Source organism: Dendronephthya gigantea, unplaced genomic scaffold, assembly GCF_004324835.1.
Source record: "Dendronephthya gigantea isolate DGI-Jeju-01 unplaced genomic scaffold, DenGig_1.0 000034F, whole genome shotgun sequence".
NCBI lineage: Eukaryota > Metazoa > Cnidaria > Anthozoa > Malacalcyonacea > Nephtheidae > Dendronephthya > Dendronephthya gigantea.
This window is the reverse complement of record NW_021163044.1, coordinates 681,402-701,445: the sequence shown is the minus strand read 5'-3', so window position 1 is coordinate 701,445 and position 20,044 is coordinate 681,402. Positions and strand designations below refer to the sequence as shown.

The 20,044-nt window shown below is 37.6% G+C and overlaps 2 protein-coding genes across 3 annotated transcripts; one reads left to right on the top strand and one right to left on the bottom strand.

Annotated features, from left to right (window-relative positions):
* Window positions 1-36: 36 nt before the first annotated feature.
* On the top strand, window positions 37-7,606 carry LOC114525263 (mediator of DNA damage checkpoint protein 1-like). 2 transcript variants are annotated; one of them, XR_003687178.1, is made up of 25 exons: window positions 37-215; window positions 336-399; window positions 526-575; window positions 712-804; window positions 875-976; window positions 1,133-1,216; window positions 1,333-1,411; window positions 1,507-1,614; window positions 1,703-1,985; window positions 2,123-2,220; window positions 2,331-2,948; window positions 3,020-3,118; window positions 3,325-3,371; window positions 3,459-3,572; window positions 3,772-4,479; window positions 4,545-4,694; window positions 4,796-4,861; window positions 5,045-5,113; window positions 5,458-5,557; window positions 5,642-5,705; window positions 5,848-5,939; window positions 6,046-6,071; window positions 6,159-6,322; window positions 6,433-6,686; window positions 7,550-7,606. XR_003687178.1 is itself a non-coding variant. In XM_028546495.1 (24 exons), the coding sequence occupies exons 1-24, from the start codon at window positions 147-149 to the stop codon at window positions 6,494-6,496; spliced, it is 3,402 nt and encodes a 1,133-aa protein (XP_028402296.1). In that variant the 5' UTR covers window positions 37-146; the 3' UTR covers window positions 6,497-6,684. The 2 variants fall into 2 exon arrangements, 1 of the variants encoding a protein (XP_028402296.1); XM_028546495.1 differs by lacking the exon at window positions 7,550-7,606 and having other exon boundaries at window positions 4,545-4,685; window positions 6,433-6,684.
* On the bottom strand, window positions 6,917-16,753 carry LOC114525264. The gene is made up of 13 exons (XM_028546496.1): window positions 16,721-16,753; window positions 11,247-11,666; window positions 10,764-11,066; window positions 10,254-10,550; window positions 9,825-10,126; window positions 9,502-9,640; window positions 9,087-9,380; window positions 8,704-8,994; window positions 8,502-8,577; window positions 8,108-8,411; window positions 7,960-8,014; window positions 7,537-7,827; window positions 6,917-7,438 (listed from the first exon to the last, which is right to left on the bottom strand). Exons 1-13 carry the CDS (start codon window positions 16,725-16,727, stop codon window positions 7,143-7,145), a joined length of 3,075 nt encoding a protein of 1,024 aa, XP_028402297.1. The 5' UTR covers window positions 16,728-16,753; the 3' UTR covers window positions 6,917-7,142.
* Between the last annotated feature and the right edge of the window lie 3,291 nt (window positions 16,754-20,044).

Below are 20,044 nucleotides of genomic sequence, written 5' to 3'. Positions count from 1 at the left end.
TTCGCGCGGCATAAATTACACATATTTCGCCAATTCAAAAAATTTACATGACGTATCCCTAACTGTAGTCCATGTGACAATTTTCAATTTGTTTACACTTTACAATATTTACGTCGAAAAACAATATTTTTCTGTTTGATTTTTGAATGGATGCTACTCAGATTCTTGAAGATTTGGACGAGGAAGACATTAATCACAGTGGAACAAAGAAAACGGTGTGTATTGAATGAATGGATCGGGCAGGAGGCGATTAGAAAGTTGACCACCAACAAACCAGTGAAACCATTCTCTTCTCAAATATCAATCAGTCAATCTTAAAATCTTCATCTTAATAGGTTGCATTTTTAAAGGTTTTTGCTGTGGGGAGTTTTCCAGAGACCCTGTTTCCAGTTTATGAAGGTAGAGTGCGGACTCTTTAGACTTTATAGAAGAGAATTTAATAGAGGAATGTCGTGGAAGAGAATTAGAGGAAAGACGTGGATGTTCTCTCCATAAATCATAACATAATTTGCATTTACAATGCAGGTGAAAACGTAGTTGGAAGGCACAATTGTGATATCACATTACCACTGCAGGTAAATAACTGACACAGCTTTACCTAACATCTGATCCTCTTTGACATCTCTTACGTAAAGCGCTACTGCTTACTATATTGATTAACCAATTGTAATTAATATATCTGTACATAATCATTGTGATAATTATTAACAGGCTGTGTCAAAGAAACATGCTTGTATTGATGTGCATGGAAGGAACCACTTGATATGTGACTACAATAGTCGCAACAAAACGCGGAGAAATCAGGTTAGTAAACCTTATGTTGTGCCGAGGAAACACCAACATCCTCACCATATCTTAACCTTTGTCTTCACAGATGTTCCTAAAGCCCCAAGCATTCTATGAACTTGTTAATGAAGTTGAACTGATGTTTGCTGATGTTAAATGTCAGTATTTACTTGCACAAACTGAGGATGTGGTATGTTTATAGTCTAATATGTAACATATACCACTGTATATTAAATTCACTGCAACTGTATTCTATATGCAACTTTTAGGTCCACTGTTAGTTATTAGTTGCTAGACCTGTGACGTTGGTACTGTTGAATGTCAAATAATGATTTTTAATTGATAGGTTGAAAAGGAAATTACTGATTCTGGATCAGAAACTGCATCTGAGTCAATGATGCCAGAATCCATAGAAGATGAAGATGAAGAGGTTCGTTTTCTTTTATACTTTTTAATCATCTAAATTTATGCAAACTTTGCCTTACTATGATGGCTGCCTAAGAAGTTGATATTCCTCACATATAACGTACGGTATTAATGATTTAGCTCAAGGAAGAACCACAGAAAGAATCCTTGGAAAAATATCTTGACCAACCTACACTAGAGTACGATTATGAAAATCCAGGTACTGTACCTTAAATATGAGTATAACTATATCAATATATGAGATGAAAAGGTAGAACTGTTCAAATGTCATTATCATCATTCCTCTTAACTCAGGTGAACATTCTACACTTTTCTGTGCGGAAACAGATGATGATGAGACAGATGATGATAAAACGGATGATGAAAGTGAAACTAATGATAATGGCAATAACACTTCATGTAGTGAGTAAACACATGGTTTCCTTTTCATTTGCTTGTGCAGAGTATTAATCTGGGTAAGTTAATTGTTTTATAATTCCTTATTGAGTAGATACCAAGCCATCATTCAGTAAAGAAAAGACAGTCGAATATTCCGCTCAGGCCACTGCAAATGACTCAACCTTAGAAACTACGATGCCTTACAATACCATACCAAATACGCAGGAACCAGACGTCATTCCTGAGACACCTTTTCCTCAAACCAACAGCACTGAGTCGCCATTTAAACTAAAAAGATCTGTGGATGTAAAAGTTGACACTTCAAGACGAGTGTCTGCAGGAAACACACTAGCTTATGGTTTGTCGACCTTGGAGAGTCCGGCCGATACTACACGGTAAAGTGATCTTATTAAATTTTGTGGTAAAACTCTTTGTTATCGTATATTATGTTTTCATTTTGATTGCTGATATTCTCTGATCTCTCGTTGTAAATCCTGCCTGGGTAATGGCTATAAAGATCTTTTTACTTTAGGGAGTCGATTGACGTTTCCCAAAACGACAGCGCAAAGTCAGAAACGTCTGGTGAATGTGAAAAAGTGAAGAACAAACTTTTGTTTGACAACACTCCAGGTATACAGCGTATAGCCGAAAACGATACTCGAAATTGTATGTTATCCACTTTAAAACTCGATTGCATAATTTTGAATCTTGACAAAAGTGTTGTACGTATATTATTACAGATAAAGAAAGCCCAAGACCTTCATGTCCACTTCCAAAACAAGACGAACCATTTGACGATCTTTTGGCGACACAACTTTATGAGCCGATGGAGATACCAGAGTCTCCAGAGTATTTAGAATCAGACAAGAATGACGAAGAACTCACCACAGAAAATACGGCGAAAACAACGGCGAGGAAAACACCAGAGGATACAATACCGAACTGTAAAAATCAAGAACCTGAGAACAAATTCTCCGAGGATAAAATCTCGGATGGCGAAAATCCAGAGAATAAAGTCTCTGGTGATAAAAAGTCGTATGGTAGGGATTCTGGTAATGTGACATCTGAGGACACAATACCGAATTGTAGTACGCTGGAAGAAACTCAGGCGTATGTTTTACCTCAAGATGAATATGATGATATGCCAACCCAAGCCTACGGGTTGCTTGATACCGACACGGCCGGTACTGAAGACGAGTTGGCGGAAACGCAGGCCTATGGAGTCGAAAGTGATTTGGAAATTCCCAAACTGGCTGCTCCAACCAAGAGTGTCTTTAAGGTGCCTGGTGCAATGAATACGCAGGATTTGCATAAAGATATTTGCGATGATGGTGGTGGAAAGGAAGAGTATAATGATGGTAGGGATTATTTGAACGATTGAGTTATGTCCTGAAACTAATGTTAAATTGAAATGATTGTTGTTTGGCAGAGATGGATTTTCAGCCGACACAGAAGTACGTGGAAGAAACAAGCGAGTCTTCCGACCCTGACAATCCATTAGTGTCTCGTTTCCTGGGATTCCTGTCAGGTATGATCATCAATGCACTTGTAGAGTGAGTCACTCGTTGATACTGACCAAAACTGTGACGGCCAATAGACGACTGACTTAGTTGCAGTATGTACATCTATTTAATATTGTGGAAGAGTTGTGGCCACTAGACAAAGATATATGGTGTCTTCATGTATGGCACTTTAACGTTTCATTTGCTTTTTTAACTGTTTTCGTATTTACAGAAAGTGACAGTGATTTCATGTCAACAAAAGAGGAGGTCAAATCTGAAGTAAGTTATGATTGCGCTCCTTCACAGCAATCACCAGAATATTAGGCCACATTTACAACCATGTTTATAGATTTTCTCAAACTTTAGACGTCGACGCCAGCAGTTAGGAAATCGTCCGTCGTAATCGAGGGGGGGAAAACCTTGAGTACAGGAAAACGATGCCGCGTTGAACTCCCGGAAGATGAAATAAGCGATGAAAAGGTCTGTCTAACCTGAATATGTGTTAAGACCTGATCCCTTATCGTCATGTGTTAAAACTAAAAGTTTTTTTACAAACACAAACTATTTCCATGCAATAAAGGAATGTTTCCAGTCTAAATTAAGAGATAAACCTTTAGGAAATCAATCAATCATAAATACAAATAAACTAAAGCTATGTTGTATGTTTTTCAATTTATAGCTGCAGACTTCGTTACTTGACCCGTCGGCGGAAAATGACGATTTCGTCCCGAAGTGTAAAATAATGAGGGAGGGAAAAGGGGTGGCACGACGCAGTAGGAAGGGACGTAAGGGAGAACTTGAGAGCAACGATGGATCAGAGGGTAAAAGTGATAGTAAGAAGGAAGCTGCAAAGCCTGTGAGAAAAGGAAGAAGCGGGAAAAAGAAAGAGTTAGACATTGATGAAGAAGGAAGAGATGAAAGTATTGATGATGAGAAACATACAGTGAGTGAGAAAGAGGACTGTGGGGTAAAAAACACCAAGAAAGGTCGAGGTAAAGAAATTGAAGATGTCGAAAAGAATGAGAGAAAGGTTAGTAACAAAGATACGCCGGGTAAACAGGCCTCGGAAGAAAGGACTGCATCATTAGGGCAGGATTTGGCGGATATTGGGACTCCTGAAGCAAGTAAAAGCAAAACAAGTGGTAAGAAAGGAAGACAAGCTGCAGCGAAGACCTCAAGAAGGAAAGTTGGGTCGAAATTTGAAGATGTTCAGGGTGTGGATGTCAATGAAGACGTTGTGGTGGATGAACCTAAAATGATACAGCCTCGGACACCTGCGAGGAAAAGAAAGTCGTCGGAAAACGAACAGCAAAAGAAAGGAACTGCAAAGAAGAGTCGTAGAAATACCAGAACAGAGGTCATCTCGCCGGAGAATGAGGGAATAAAGGTAGCTAGACTGTTTTTGTTCATATTTTTCTTGTTGTTAATCGTTCTGATAGTATTTTTTGTCAGTTTGATACAGAAGATATTTCACCACCAACGAGTTCTTTAGTAAAACGTTCATCATCGACTGCGTCAACTTCATCCAACGCGAGCAGTAAAGTTTCTCGTTCGGGAAGAAAAGGAAAGAAACAAATGAAAGAAAACAGCGAGGTACTTGATGTAGGTAGCTTTATATCGTGTAGGAAGCGGACGGTGTTTCTGAGATATTTACTCGTGAAGGGAGGAATATCTTTTAGTGATCAAGTTTTATTTCGATACAGGATTCCGCTGATGTGAAAATTGTTTTCACGGGATTGCAAGATAGTGCATTCAACAAAGCAAACAAGGTAAACAACGAACTCCAGTTTTTTTAATTCAGGATGGCCTTTGGAATTGCTATAATATGTCTCTCGTAATATCTAGAACATACTAGTTTACGCAGAAACGTTTATCGAAAAATACTGCTTCAAAATTCTGCGTTATTCTTTCCTTGAATGATCCACAGCCGTTCGTGAATTCGGTTTGTTTAGATTGTGCAAGCACTTGGCGGGAAAGTTGTTGAACATCTTGAGGACTGTACGCATTTGGTCACTGATAAGGTAATTCAACAAAGCTGCTTCTTACAAACATGTTAACGCTTCTACCCTGTACCGTGTATAAACCTTTCTCATAATGACGGAATGCAAATGTCATACGAAGTTTGGTCGGCTAACTAACGAGCTAATCAAACTCCGTGTAATATGTACATGGTCTCTGTGTTTAACGTTATGCGAAGAAAAGCTTATTCAATCCTGCAATACTGGCAACTGCTGAACGTCGTATGCGAGAGGAATTTGCTCTCAAATTTCCGGAGTTCTTTAAGTGAACTGTTATTCTATAAAATATATATGGCACACTAGCCAGTACAGCCGTGCCGTCATACTTAATAGAGATTCATTTCCAGGTTCGACGTACAGTGAAACTCTTGTGTGCAATATCACGGGGAATACCAGTCGTGGATATGTGTTGGTTGGAGGCTTCGAAGAAAAGAAAGTCGTTTGCTGGTAATCGCCGGGCACTTTTTTGTTCTGGTATTTGTTTTGAAGCATTGAGCCACTTCATCTGAAGTACTGGGTTTCATCTTACAGATTCCGAAAGCTACATCTTAAAAGATGACGATGCCCAGCAAAAATTTAGTTTTTCTATGGAAAGGTTCGTTTTGTATAGAATTTTTATCATACACTACCATAGATGTGAAATATTTTCATCATAAGGAGTCCTTTTCTTCCATTTCTAAAACGTAAAAGAAATCCTTGCGACTAACTAAAGTTATTGATGTGTTCCCGTGTTTCAGATCTCTTAAACTCGCCCGGGATAATGCTCTTCTGGATGGTTACAAAATTCATGTCACTCCCAATGTTCGTCCATCCCCTCCGGAAATGAAAGGTACGAGAACTAAATAACCTTGTAAACCTGAAGCAAGCGACAGTAGCTCAGCGCTACGTTTTCATAACAGGAAATGCAACTTGTTTTTCGTAAATCATTTTTGCAGAAATAATTAAAAGTGCCAAAGGAGAGGTGAGGAAACTATTTATTTTTTCATGTTTACACGTATTTTGCTATGTTTGTGCCTTTATAAACATGCAAATAATGCCCTGACTTCAGGTTTTAACAAGGATGCCAACGACACGTGATGTTAAGAATGACAACGTCATCGTGTTGTCATGTGAGGAGGATAAAAACTTGTGTATAAAAGCAAAGATAAAGAAGGCATACACTGCTGAGCTGCTTCTGACTGGCATTCTTAAACAGCAGCTTGATCTAGAACAGTATCCTTTTTGTCGGAATATTTTAATCATTTTCAAGTTGACGTACAGGTGGGTTTATCAAAGAATCCTATCGCTTTAAATCATGTTTTCTTTCACTCAAGCGATATCAGGTATGAATTATCGTTGAATACAGAAACGAAGCCGTCAAAACGAAGACAAAAGTCTCTAAAGTAAACTCGTATCAAATCAGATCAGACAATACAGTAGATGCTGTCATTGATTCTGTCTAGGAGGTGAAGAATTCGTAGGAGTTTTTACCCGGATACCTTCGTGGCTAGGGGTCGTTTTCTGGCAAAATTGGTTTTGCTGTCACTGATATGGTGTTGAAGTCAAAGTGGCCATAGTCAAAGTGGCCATAGTCAAAGTAATGGTTTATTATTAATACGCCTATAGCAATGATGTAGAATTACGGTGTAATTATTAAGGTAACACCATTATGTCAGTGAACAACTTAAGATCCACGACGTCTCAATGAAGACGATATCTAATAATGATTGAATAAGACGAGTGTTACCATGCACTCAGTTTATTATATCGTGTCGACTGTATAAAAATGTATAGGTCTGTACAATTACAGATATTCAAATAAAACGAAATTTTCTCGGTGTTAAACTTTTCATCTTTAAAAGTTATTTCAGCTGTTAGAACTTTAGCAAGCATTGTCGCAGAGTTCTTTCAATTACCACCACTCCCTACGAGTAGGAGTTGAAAGCTAAGAACACTAACTATATTTGATTTCTAGTTTCTAAACTCAAAAACACATAGCGTATAGTTGAAAACCTCGAAGCTCAGAGCATCACATTCCAGTTTCCCCCTTCATTCAGTTTTTTACATTGATAGTACTCATCGGTACTTCATTTAGATGAGTGTATTGAGCATCGTCATTTTCTTTCTTCCCAGTCCACTTGAGAGAAGTGTAAATCGCCGCGGCCTGCTCTTCATTTATCTGTTCATAATTCCCATCATCAATATCATTTTTGTCGTTGGTTGGTTTGTTCTCCACGATTGTCTCAGAGTTTAATGATTTGGTGCGATAACGATAAATCAGAAAGGCGATGATCAAAAGTGAAATGAAAAGCAGGATTGATAACACTATAATTCCAGCAACATAATTTCCTGAAATGTATAAAGCCGTGATTATTGAGTTAGAGAAAAAAAGTTTAATTCTTTCCGCAAAATGAATATGAACATATTTTTCTATTCATGTAGTTTACCTGTTTCTTTTAGTTTTTCGACTGAAATTGTATAAGTGGTAGTGCTTTGAAATCGATCTTTGATATGACAAATGTATTTTCCAAAACTTGATTGGTCTTTCATTGATGCAACCAGCAAAGAACTACGATGAGGTGTGTCCTTTTCCATGAAAGCCTCCAGTGACGTCTGATCTTTTTCCCAACTGAAAGTGATCGGTGGTTCCCCTTGAGCAGAACACAACAAGTTGACAAGATCACCTTCCTTTGCAATTTCGTCACTACTGGACATGTTGGTTAACACACGAGGAGTGCCTGGGGAAAAAGAACACGGGGGAATTAACACAGAACGTTTCTGTCATAAAAAGCGTAATAAGGACAAACTCAATGCTCTCTCTTTCAGTAGGAATTATAATCTTTTTGACGATAAATTAATAAGATATTCACCTGCGTATTCATTTGTTTTTAAAGCAAGACTCCAGTCTGTGGAGTAAACATCGTCCTGTGATAAATTAGACAAGGATATGTTTAGTTCATGTTTCGTTTTATGTGTGCTACTGTCCTTTTGAATGCTGCAAGTTTTCAGTTTTTACACCTTTTTATCCAGGATAATCCTTTGAAAGATTCTATAACTAGTACCAGGTTCCAACGGACCATTGTAATAATTACTAGAGGTAGTTGAACTTCCTAATGTTGCATCACTTCTCTTCCTACCATCACCAAGTATGAATTTGTTTTCAACAACACTGCTGGATGAAAATACAGCAGCAATATAAGGTTTATGGCCAGGTGATCTTCTTGCCTCAGCATACGTCACTAGTTCATTGTTGTCATAACTACCAGTTGAGCTTAGTTCTTGACCTTCGTCCTTTAATTTCAAAGCTACCACGTAAAAATATCTACAAACAAATCCAGTACAGCATTGAAATTAAAACTATTAATTCGACCGTTCTTTGAGTTTTTCAAAGACTGACAAAGCATAAACGTACGAAAAATTTCCAGGAGGAATCTGCAATGTGAAAGTTAATGTTCTGGATGTTCGAGTTGTGGTCACCTCTGGTTGTTCTAAATACGAATAAAAATTACAATTAGAATAATTTACCTTGAACAATTATTTGCAAAGAACCTTTCAAAAATGAGTGTAATATCTTCTGATAAATAAGCAGAAATAATCGAACAATGAACACTTACTTCCATTTGTAAATGCTTCTTTACTCTTACTGTAGCTTCCCTGACCGACACTGGTAATGGCGAGGACACGAACGTAATATTTGGTTAATGGATTTAAATTGCTTATGACCCATTTTCTTGCACCCATCGTGAATGTTTGAAGGCAGGGCTCATTTCTTGACTGTAAAACACACACAGTGTAACTGATAATGACCCCATTTCTTTTCTCTTCTTCAGGAGGATCCCACGTGACTGATAATGAGGATGAACTTTCTGAAATAACTTTGACATTCAGTGGAGGACCATCTGGAGCTAAGCACGAACAATACTGTGTAAATATATTGATAGTGATAAAGAAAACGATGATAAGAAGGTGGGATGCTAATGATGCATTATGATCTTACCTTCTTCACCAGTCCTAAACGCTATCTTAACACGATCACCATAAGCCTTACTGTTAGCAAGAGCCACTGAAACTTCGTAATTCGTAAATGGAGTCAGATCCTTCATTGAGAACTTGTTTTCACCACGAAATATTATAACCTTGTTTATGACTCGAGCACCGCCATGTTTCAGTATTATCCAAAACCTGGTAACAGGATTCTTGGAAGAAACCACGGGATCCAACCAAGACACTTCTGCGCTTCTGGACGTGATCTTGTTGACTGTCAAGTTGAATGGTCTTCCTGGCTTTATGGCTAAAATATAAATCAAGAAAACTTTAACAAACAAATGGTAGGGTGAGAGTTAAGGTTAATTAAGATCAGCCATTATTGATCTGTGTTTATGATATAAGTACAGTTGCAAAAATTGGCTTACACTTTCCACAAATCTGCACTCTCATACACGGCTGAACCACTGAATCAAGCGGAATAAATCTCAAGGCTTTTAGTTCAATATTATCGTCCACAGATTGTCTGACAACATGATTATTAGCATTTCTATTGCCACGAAATATCTGCAAGAAAATAAAAGATAATTGGCGTCGCAATTTTAGTAGAGCAACAGAGAGCTAGATTCCGCTAAGTACTTCACAGTTTATAAAGTAAAAGGATTATTAACAACAATAGAAATTGAAGCTGAAATCTGGACGTATTCGGAATCAGTTTCAAACATGAAATGTAGTGATTTTTAGAGCTTACTTTTTCAGTTTGGTTTGAAGCTTGTTTCCATTGTATCATATCAACCGAGTAATTCAGATGATACGAAGTCACCCACTTGCTGTTAGTTCTATCACCAAATGTCGCCACATAATATACAACATAAGATCTTCCTAAGTCAACTTGAAGATAATGTTTACCATTTGCGACAGGAGCACACCAAGAACTACCACTAGATATCCTTGCTTTGGCTGGATTGTGACCACTCAGTGAATCTGATGCCGTGAAGAAGGAGTCGGGAAAATAATCTTTGTATTCTAACAGAGGATTCTCGCAAACTGCACCTGGAAATCAAGAATTGCCAAGAATAAGATTTGTGTGTGGAAAAGATAACCAAACAAGACCCAATAAACAACGTTGTATGTTGTCGAAAAAGTTGTCTGTTTCGTTATCTATGCTACATCAACCTACATGTCACGTATGATAGTTCCTTGCAATCGTTGGCAGAACTTCTTGTTGTTTGACATTGTGATAAAGTTGCTTCTCCTCCATTACAGTCAATACTTCCTTGAAAGACGTCTTCTTTTCTCTTCCCCGAAACAGTCGAAGTTTCTTTAAGTCTTTTCCAGTAGCCCAGCTGACGGCACACGATATCCTTGGCCTGAGATTTTAGAGCTTTGCTGCAGACAATTTCGTTCTTATTATTGATAGTTACGGTCAGGAAGCCTTTGTTTGGTGAAGTTGACGAAGTCAATGAGACAGATTCAACTATTGTAGAACGAAATGAAATAAAACTGTTTATTCAACATACGGTAGATTAAAGCCAGGTTCACACTTGTCTTAAGAATCGGCGACCTTTTGTTTGAATTCAAAATAATTGTCTATCGGAAAATAATACAATGGATCCTCCATTCTTAGGACATAGTGTGAACCAAGCCTAAACAATAGAATCATGAACGTGAATGTTTTTTTAGCTCTTACCACACGGCTTGGTAAAAGACGTGGAAGTATCAATACATTGATATTCAAAGTAAAGATATTTTTTCAACCCAGGACACAGATCATCAGAGAACAAGGTTTCATCCACAGTTATTTTACATTCATGTTGACCATCACATTGTTTCTTAACAAGACATGTTACATCAACTGTACAACTATAATCATCACTCAAACCACATGTCTTTGAGTCAGACAATCCACGGTAAGATGCAGTCTTGACCACCATGAACTGATCTTTAGAACAGGCGACATTCTCTGTCGTTTTTCCATAACATGTCACTGAACCTTGATAAGGATAACACGAAATGTTAATCGTGATCGAAACTTAAAAAGATGAAGTGAGTTTGTTTACTTGGTTTGAGAATATATAATTAGATTTTGAGCACTTCTCCTCTTTACTGTTGAATACATTTCTCAGACAACCCTATCAGGCAGAAAGATCGTACTGGCAGAAAAGAAACTTACCAAAAATAAAACGTTTATTCTCCCCGTCTACACAGCTTGCGTTTGTTTTTAAGTATCTATCAGGGTCTGCACACCTGGCTGCAGAATGCAAAAGGCCAGATAAACCTCCCCAAGAGGTTTGTTTTATAACCCGGTGGTCAGCACAGGCAGATACTTCTATAGCTCCTGGGGTATTAGGAACGTAGACGTAAAACATTTCATCAATCCTGTACTTTTTATATATAGCAAGACATCCTCGTCTTTTCAAATTCAACATGGCGCCATTATCACGAAACCGAAACTGAGCAGCTGGATCCAGACAGTTGTTGGAGAGTTCAAGAAAAGATACGCTGCCCCAGTCCGAGTCTTGTGACTGTATTCGTGCTGTGTCATAGATACACTTTCCTGTCTTCACATGTTTCACAAAGAAACCAGCAACATCTGAAACACAGCACAAAAAGGTAGAACGATATAAAAAAGAAAGTGACTCGTACAGATGAATATAAAACACAATGTGCCCTCCCCCCCAAAGAACAACAGATGAAATCATCATTCACTAATCACTATAATATTATTATTTATTATGATTGTTAATTATTATTATTAACATTAGTTTGATGACCTTGACATTTCTGAACTTCTGGGAGTTTATATGTTTTGTACAACCTAATTTGAAGCAAAACAAAATATACTTTATGCAGATTTCGTTTTATTGAGTAAATAATTGTGTATGCGGTTCAGTTTCTCAAACTAAATACCTAATTTCTGTTATCATTCATCACCTTCATCATGGCTTCATGAGAACTAATTAACACGGTGGATTTCATAAACTTGATTGCTGGATTATTTGCTGGACATTTAAGCCTGGTTTCCATATAACGCCGACCTGTCGCCGACATGCCGCGGACTCGAGTCGGCGTATTGAGTCGGTGAAAGCAAACTATGTCGCCGACTAGCTTGCGGGCGGGAGTTTTAAAAATGGCGGCAATAAACGAAAGGTTTATGCTTGAAGTCCAATTTTTTGCGCTGCTAGTTCTCCTTAGGAGACGACGGAAGAAGACATTGAGAAAACGAAAGCACTTATGTTGGGTGAGGGATATACTTAAAAAGAGGAAGGAAATGAGTCAGTATTACACCTTGGTTCAGGAGATGAGATTGGGAGACAGAGAATACTTTTTCAGGTAATATTTTTTCAGTTCTAACAAATCTTGAACTACATAATTCAATAGAGCCTAGTCATTTTTGTTTTTCAATTTTGATTTTTAACAATACATATTTAAAGGATGCCAAAAAAGTTCTTGATATAAAAGCAAAAATGTGATTCAAATCAATAGTAGTAATAGATATGTCTAAAAATGAGACATGGTTAAACCAGAGGTAGTCTTTTTGCACCACAAAACATACTTACGAAGGAATAATAACTAACCAACTACTTAATTATGTCATTTCAGGTTCCTACGAATGTCACCAGAGAGGCTTGAGAATCTCTTGGAATTGGTTGGACCACTTATCACCAAAAAGCCATGCAGAAGTAGAGAGCCAATTACCCCTGCTGAAAGACTAGTTATCACACTAAGGTACCTAGCTACAGGAGACTCCCAACAGTCTCAGTCATTTAATTTCAGAGTTGGAAGAGGAACTGTGTGCAAAATCATTAAAGAAACATGCAGTGCAATATGGCTGGCATTGAATGAAAAATATTTGAAAACCCCACAGACACTGAAAGAATGGTTAGATATAGCAAGAGGATTTGAAACGGAATGGAATTTTCCAAACTGTTTGGGGGCAATTGATGGCAAACACATATCAATTGACTGTCCCAAAAAGGCTGGATCGATGTTCTTTAATTACAAGAATTTTCACAGCACTGTTTTAATGGCATGTTGCGATGCCAATTATTGTTTCACCTTTGTGGACATTGGCAGTTATGGAAGAGACAATGATGCATCAATATTTGCAGAAACAGAGTTGTCTAAATATTTTGAAGCAAGACAAAACAATATCCCTGGTCCTAAAACTATTGATGGCCATAAATTACCCTATGTTCTAGTGTCTGATGAAATATTCCCATTGAAACCATGGCTCATGAAACCGTACCCTGGGAAAGGACTCAGTGAATCACAAGCAATTTTTAACTACCGCTTAAGTAGAGCTAGACGAACCATAGAGAACACCTTTGGAGTATTTTCTGCTCGCTGGAGGATATTTAGAAGACCAATCAGGGCAAATGTTGACACAGTTGATAAGATTGTACAAGCTACAGTTTGCCTACATAATTACTTGCGCACAACAGAAAATGCCCATTATATTCCCCAAGGATTTGTAGACTCAGAGAACAATTCAGGTCAAATCATTCCAGGGGACTGGCGTGCGACTGTTTCTGATGGAAGTACTGAAGGACAGGGTGCTTTTCAGCATATGAGACATGTTGGCTCAAATACATATACGCATGTGGCAAAGAATACGAGAGAACTGTTTGAGAAATATTTCAATGGTTCAACAGGAGCACTACCATGGCAGATTGATCACGTTAGAAGCTGTGGGAAACAAAATAAGGGCTAAAATCTACCTTAAATGTATAACTTGTTAACAAACAGCTGTTCACAGTTTAACTTTAACTAGAATACTAACTCTAAAATCCAAAGGACAAGCCATTATGTTACTGTGTTGCAATATCAAGACAGTATGTTCCTGTACATTGAAATCCAAGTGCCTCTCTTCCCCTGGCTAGGCTTGAAAGGATACTTTAATCTAACATTTAACAAACTAAATAATAATGTTTTACCAATCTTGGCTTTGAATGTTTTAAAAGTTGTTTTAGAACTTCAAGACAACCAGTTAAGGCCATGTCACACAGTGGAATTCTTCTAGCAACTTCACTTGCAATGCAATGGCTTAAATTGCAAGTTGCAAAGCAGATTGCATCATCTAACACCTCTAGTTGGCAACTTGCAATGCAATAAAAAATTGCATAGTAAGTTGCATGCAACATTGAGCCAGCTTTTACTTTTTGCAATGCTGAGTGGCAGGTTGCAGCATCTTAAACCCTAATCTGCAACGTTTCTTGCAGTACTTAGCAAATTAGCCACTCAGGGTTTTGAATAGTCTGTGATAAGGATGATTTCTGTGGCAATTATATGCACCACTGCAGATTGCAAAACAAGTTTCAATCTTGTTTCACATGTCATTACAACATTAGCAATATTTATTCTTACAAATATTGTAAGTTGCAAGAAAAATATTCACTGTGTAACATAACCTTTTAACTTCTGCATAATATTAAATGGTTTTTTGGTCCATTGTACATTAAATAAAGCTTACATATAACACACTGGTTTCTATGGCTCCTGACCACCTTGTGAAGATGAGGTATCATGGTTCATCGGTCTTTGCGTTTGCTGAAGTGTGCAATAGCTGTCCAGACCCTGACGCATATGAGGGTTGGTGTATGTCTCATTGACACCACTACCCTGCTGGTGCAAAAATTGGCTGCTACTCGATCCATGATGAGTTGGCATTGGTACTGAAAAAGGCCAATTTGTACCTTGAAAAAAGCTACGAGATGATGAATTTTCCTGAACTACAGAATTAGACATTGTTTCCATATCATTAATAACTTGTAAAATTTGAAGCTGCGCTCGAGTAAGTAAATGTGGAGGCAATCTTTTGAGTTTTGAAACAAGACTTAAACAAAATAGAGTCTCGTCGTCTTTCGGCTGCCCTTCGTCTTCAGTTTTATTTTTCCTCAAAGTCTGATAATTTTCTTGGAACATCTTCATTGTACTAATAATAGCTTTGTCTACAGAATCTATTTTGTTTTCTGGTGCCCATGGACGTTTCTGCCCAAACGATTTCGCGGCTATTTTTTTATTTTCAGACAATGGTGTAACTTTTCCCTGGCCTTTTTCAGCATCTATTGGGCTTTTGTTTGTCGAAGAGCTGGCATCTTCTCCGTCTGACAGAGGCAGTGTTGGCTGCTCAAGACTACTTTCCTGCGACATAGTCACATCAACTTCATTATCTGGGATTTTCATCGTAGTGCTTGTCGTTTCACGATGCTTGATATGAACAATTAACCACCTCAGATACTCATACTCCTCCTTGAGTTCGATGTCTTTTCGTCCTGATCCCGAACGGACTGCTTTGATGCTCTTTAAATACTTAGAAAACATCGTTCGGATGGAACTGTACCTTGACTGGGCTTCGGAAACAGGAATTTTCAATTCATCTGCCACTGCCGCCCACGCATTTTTCTTCTTTTGCTGATCTTTATAGTCCTTACAAGCTTTATTGTAAATAGCTTCGTAATTTTGTATTATTTCCATTAATCTTTCGTTTGGGACTGAATTTGCTTTCTCTGCCGCCATTTTGAAAATTGGCATGCTGCTTTGTTGCACCAGTGCAACATGGGAAAAATAAGGCGCAGGCATCGCAGATTGGTGTTTCCATATCGAAAATTCACTGCGACAAGTCTGCGAGTAGTCCCCGGCTATTAAAAAAGTTGAACCCGTCCCGACTTTCCCGACTCGAGTCGGCGACTACAAATTAGTCGCAGATGTCGCCGACAACGAACCGACAACGTGTTTCCATATGCCTGGAATTTGCGCAGACTCGAGTCTGCGGCATGTCGGCGACAGGTCGGCGTTATATGGAAACCAGGCTTAATTTCCTTGAAGAATTCTTGAAAAGGTGGGAAATATTGGAAAATCTCGATTAAATTTTTTTTATTTACATTCAATTTGGGAGTGGACGAGTGGTAAATCTAGTTTAAGCAACTCACCTTAGCCTACGATTGTAGTTATACAAACGAAAAAACAGTACCGAAGTGGCAAAGCTACTAGCCTACCAATCGCAACTTCTTAAAACCCGGAAATATTTTCCATACTTCCGGGTTTTAAGAAGCGTTGGTTTTGACGAGATTCATTGAATAAATCATTGTCATTCATAGTTTTGCAAATTTACAGCCGCAAGTAAAATCCACACCGGTGAAATTCAGTAAAAACAAACAAACAAACGTGATAACGGAAGTGCTGCAGAAATCACCATCTTGATTAGATAAATTTTGTTAGTGTTGCGATTATGCGATAGATCAATAGACTATCTTGTTTTTTTCTTGACTTCGTATGAATTCCGACTTCTATAAATTCCCAAACCAACTGAAGCCGGCTTTGTTGTGACAATGCTCTTTAATCACGAATCTTCGGCGGAATTCCGTGATTCACAGCTCGTCACAGAGACGAATCCTTGAGCATTTAGCGCGAAAGCAACTAGCAAGCTATGGCTACCAAATAACACATTGGTCAACATAAATACGGTGACGTTTCTTTTAATTCCGAGTTATATTTTACACATTTTTTTACAAATATCACTTAATAATTTTGTAAGGAAATTATCCCTAAAAGTATATTTTGCATGAAGCACTGTCGCAGTGAAAGGAAGTCGATAAGTTGCGAAGTAAAACTAACTAAAGTTACGAGGTAAACTAACAGTCATACCTTGCATGCAGGTGATCAGGTACACTACGACCATACATGTCGAGTACCATCTGCAACCATGCGAAAACATCTTTCAACTAATGCAATCCACATAAAAATCCCAATGGGAATGTGAAAATAAAAACTCGCTTAAGCGTGGATTATATTATATAGGCTTATAGTTACAATATAAACTCTTATTCGTATTATTGGGTTTCATGTGACGTCATACATTCAAGTGGTCTAAGGCTAAGAGCGCTTTCCTTTAAAGCGACTGAGCGGCCAAAATGGGAAACCGGTCGTATTTTGAATTAAAATACAGTATTTCGTTAAGAATAAAGCAGTGAAACTCCATTTTCCGTCCTATACAGATGAAAATAACGATATACTTAAATACATAGTTCTTGAAGTCAAAGTGGCCATAGTCAAAGTGATGGTTTATTATGAATACTCCTATAGCAATGATGTAGAATTACAGTGTAATTATTAAGATAACACCATTGTGTCAGTGGACAACTTAAGATCCACGATCTCTCAATGAAGACGACATCTAATAATGATTGAATAAGACGAGTGTTACCACTCAGTTTATTATATCCTGTCGACTGTATAAAAATGTATAGGTCTGTACAATTACAGATATTCAAATTAAAAGAAATTTTCTCGGTGTTAAACTGTTTATCTTTAAAAGTTATTTAAGCTGTTAGAACTTTAGCAACCATTGTCGCAGAGTTCTTTCAATTACCACCACTCCCTACGAGTAGGAGTTGAAAGCTAAGAACACTAACTGTATTTTATTTCTAGTTTCTAAACTCAAAAACACATAGCGTATAATTGAAAACCTGGGAGCTCAGAGTCCTGAGAGCTTCCAGTTTCCCCTTCATTCAGTTTTTACATTGATAGTACTCATGGGTACTTCATTTAGATGAGTGTATTGAGCATCGTCATTTTTCTTCCTTCCCAGTCCACTTGAGAGAAGTGTAAGTCGCCTGCTCATCATTTATCTCATCATAATTCCCTGGATCATCGATTACGTTTTCGTCGTTGGTTGGTTTCTTCTCCACGTTTGTCTCAGAGTTTAATGATTTGGCGCGATTACAATAAATCAGAAAAGCAATGATTAAAGGTGAAATGAAAAGCAGGATTGATAACACTATAATTCCAGCAACATAATTTCCTGAAATGCAAGCCGTGATTATTGTGTTAGAGGAAAAAAAGTTTAATTATTTTCGCAAAATGAATATAAACATATTTTTCTATTCATGTATAGTTTACCTGTTTCTTTTAATTTTTCGACTGAAATTGTATAAGTGGCAGTGCTTTGAAATCGATCTTTGATATGACAAATGTATTTTCCAAAACTTGATTGGTCTTTCATTGATGCAACGAGCAGAGAACTACGATAAGGCACGTCTTTCTCCACAAAACTTTTCAGTGGCTTCTGATCTTTTTCCCAACTGAGAGTAATCGGTGGTTCACCTTGAGCAGAACACAACAAGTTGACAAGATCACCTTCCTTTGCCATTACGTCACCACTGGACATGTTGGTTAACTCACGAGGACCGCCTTGGAAAACGAACACGGGAAAATTGATAAAACGTTTCAAAACGCCTCATAAAAAAGTGCAATAAAGACAAACTCAATGCTTTCTCTTTCAGTAGGAATAGTCATGCCTTATTCTCTGAATAATAATAACAGTACATACATTTTTACTAAAAATTCGTAGTATTTTCAGAGATGTTAATATAAAATCAATTGAGTCATAATATCGCTGTAAGAATTATAATCTTTTTGACGATAAATTAATAAGATATTCACCTGCGTATTCATTTGTTTTTTAAAGCACGACTCCAGTCTGTGGAGTAAATCGTCCTGTGATAATTAGTAAGGATTGTTTAGTTCATGTCTCGTTTTTATGTGTGTTACTATCCTTTTGAATGCTGCAAGTTTTCAGTTTTCACACCTTTTTATTCAGAATAATCCTTTGAAAGATCCTATAACTAGTACCAGGTTCCAACGGACCATTGTAATAATTACTGAGTAGTTGAACTTCCTAATGTTGCATCACTTCTATTCCTACCATCACCAAGTATGAATTTGTTTTCAACAACACTGCTGTATGAAAATACAGCAGCAATATAAGGTTTATGGTCGGTGTCTTCTTGCCTCAGCGTACGTCACTAGTTCATTGTTGTCATAACTATCGTTGATCGTCGTTCTTTCTTCGTCCTTAAATTTCAGGGCTACCACGTAAAATATCTACAAACAAATCCAGTGCAGCATTGAAATTAAAACTACTATTTCGACCGTACTTTTCAAGACTGACAAAGCAAAAACGTACGAAAAATTTCCAGGAGGAATCTGCAATGTGAAAGTTAATGTTGTGGATGTTCGAGTTGTGGTCACCTCTGGTTGTTCTAAATATGATAAAAATTACAATTAGAACAGTTTACCCGGTGTAATATCTTCTGATAACTCTTCATCAACATACAATGAATTACACATAGAATTATGAACGTGAATGTTGATTGTTATCTCTTACCACACGGCTTCGTAAAAGACCTGACAGTGTAATCACATTGATATTCAAAGTAAAGATATTTTCTCCATCCAAGACACAGATCATCAGAGAACAAGGTTTCATCCACAGTTTTTACACTCATGTTGACCATCACATTGTTTCTTAACAAGACATGTTACATCAACTGTACAACTATAATCATCACTCAAACCACATGTCTTTGAGTCAGACAATCCACGGTAAGATGCAGTCTTGACCACCATGAACTGATCTTTAGGACAAGTGACATTCTCTGTTGTTTTTCCATAACATGTCACTGAACCTTGATAAGGATAACACGAAATGTTAATCGCGATCGAAACTTAAAAAGATGCAGTGAGTTTGCATGTCCACTTGGTTTGAGAATATTAATTAGGTTCTGAGCACTTCTTCTCTTTACTGTTGAATACATTTCTCAGACACTCTATCAGCGAAGATCGTACCGGCAGGAAAGAATTTACCAAATTAAAACGTTTTTCTTCCCGTCTTCACAGCTTGTGGTCGTTTTTAGGTATCCATCAGGGTCTGCACACCTGTCTGCAGAATTAAATTTCCCACGTAAACCTCCCCAAGAGGTTTGTTTTATAACCCGGTGGTCAGCACAGGCAGATGATTCTATAGCTCCTTTGTTTGGCGGAACGTAGACGTAAAACATTTCATCTTCATGATCCTTATTATATATAGCAAGACATCCTTGTCGTTTCAAATTCAACATAGCGCCATTATCACGAAACCGAAACTGAGCAGCTGGATCCAGACAGTTGTGGGAGAGTTCAAGAAAAGAT

Excerpts from the sequence above, each read along its gene's own strand:
- LOC114525263 (XM_028546495.1), top strand. The coding sequence starts at position 147 with ATGGATGCTACTCAGATTCTTGAAGATTTGGACGAGGAAGACATTAAT. Across the intron at positions 4,686-4,795 it reads AAATGAAAGAAAACAGCGAG|GATTCCGCTGATGTGAAAAT; the intron begins GTACTTGATGTA and ends ATTTCGATACAG. Across the intron at positions 6,323-6,432 it reads CAGCAGCTTGATCTAGAACA|GTATGAATTATCGTTGAATA; the intron begins GTATCCTTTTTG and ends AAGCGATATCAG.
- LOC114525264 (XM_028546496.1), bottom strand. Across the intron at positions 8,995-9,086 it reads GTTTAGGACTGGTGAAGAAG|CTCCAGATGGTCCTCCACTG; the intron begins GTAAGATCATAA and ends GTTCGTGCTTAG. Across the intron at positions 8,412-8,501 it reads ATTCCTCCTGGAAATTTTTC|ATATTTTTACGTGGTAGCTT; the intron begins GTACGTTTATGC and ends ATTTGTTTGTAG.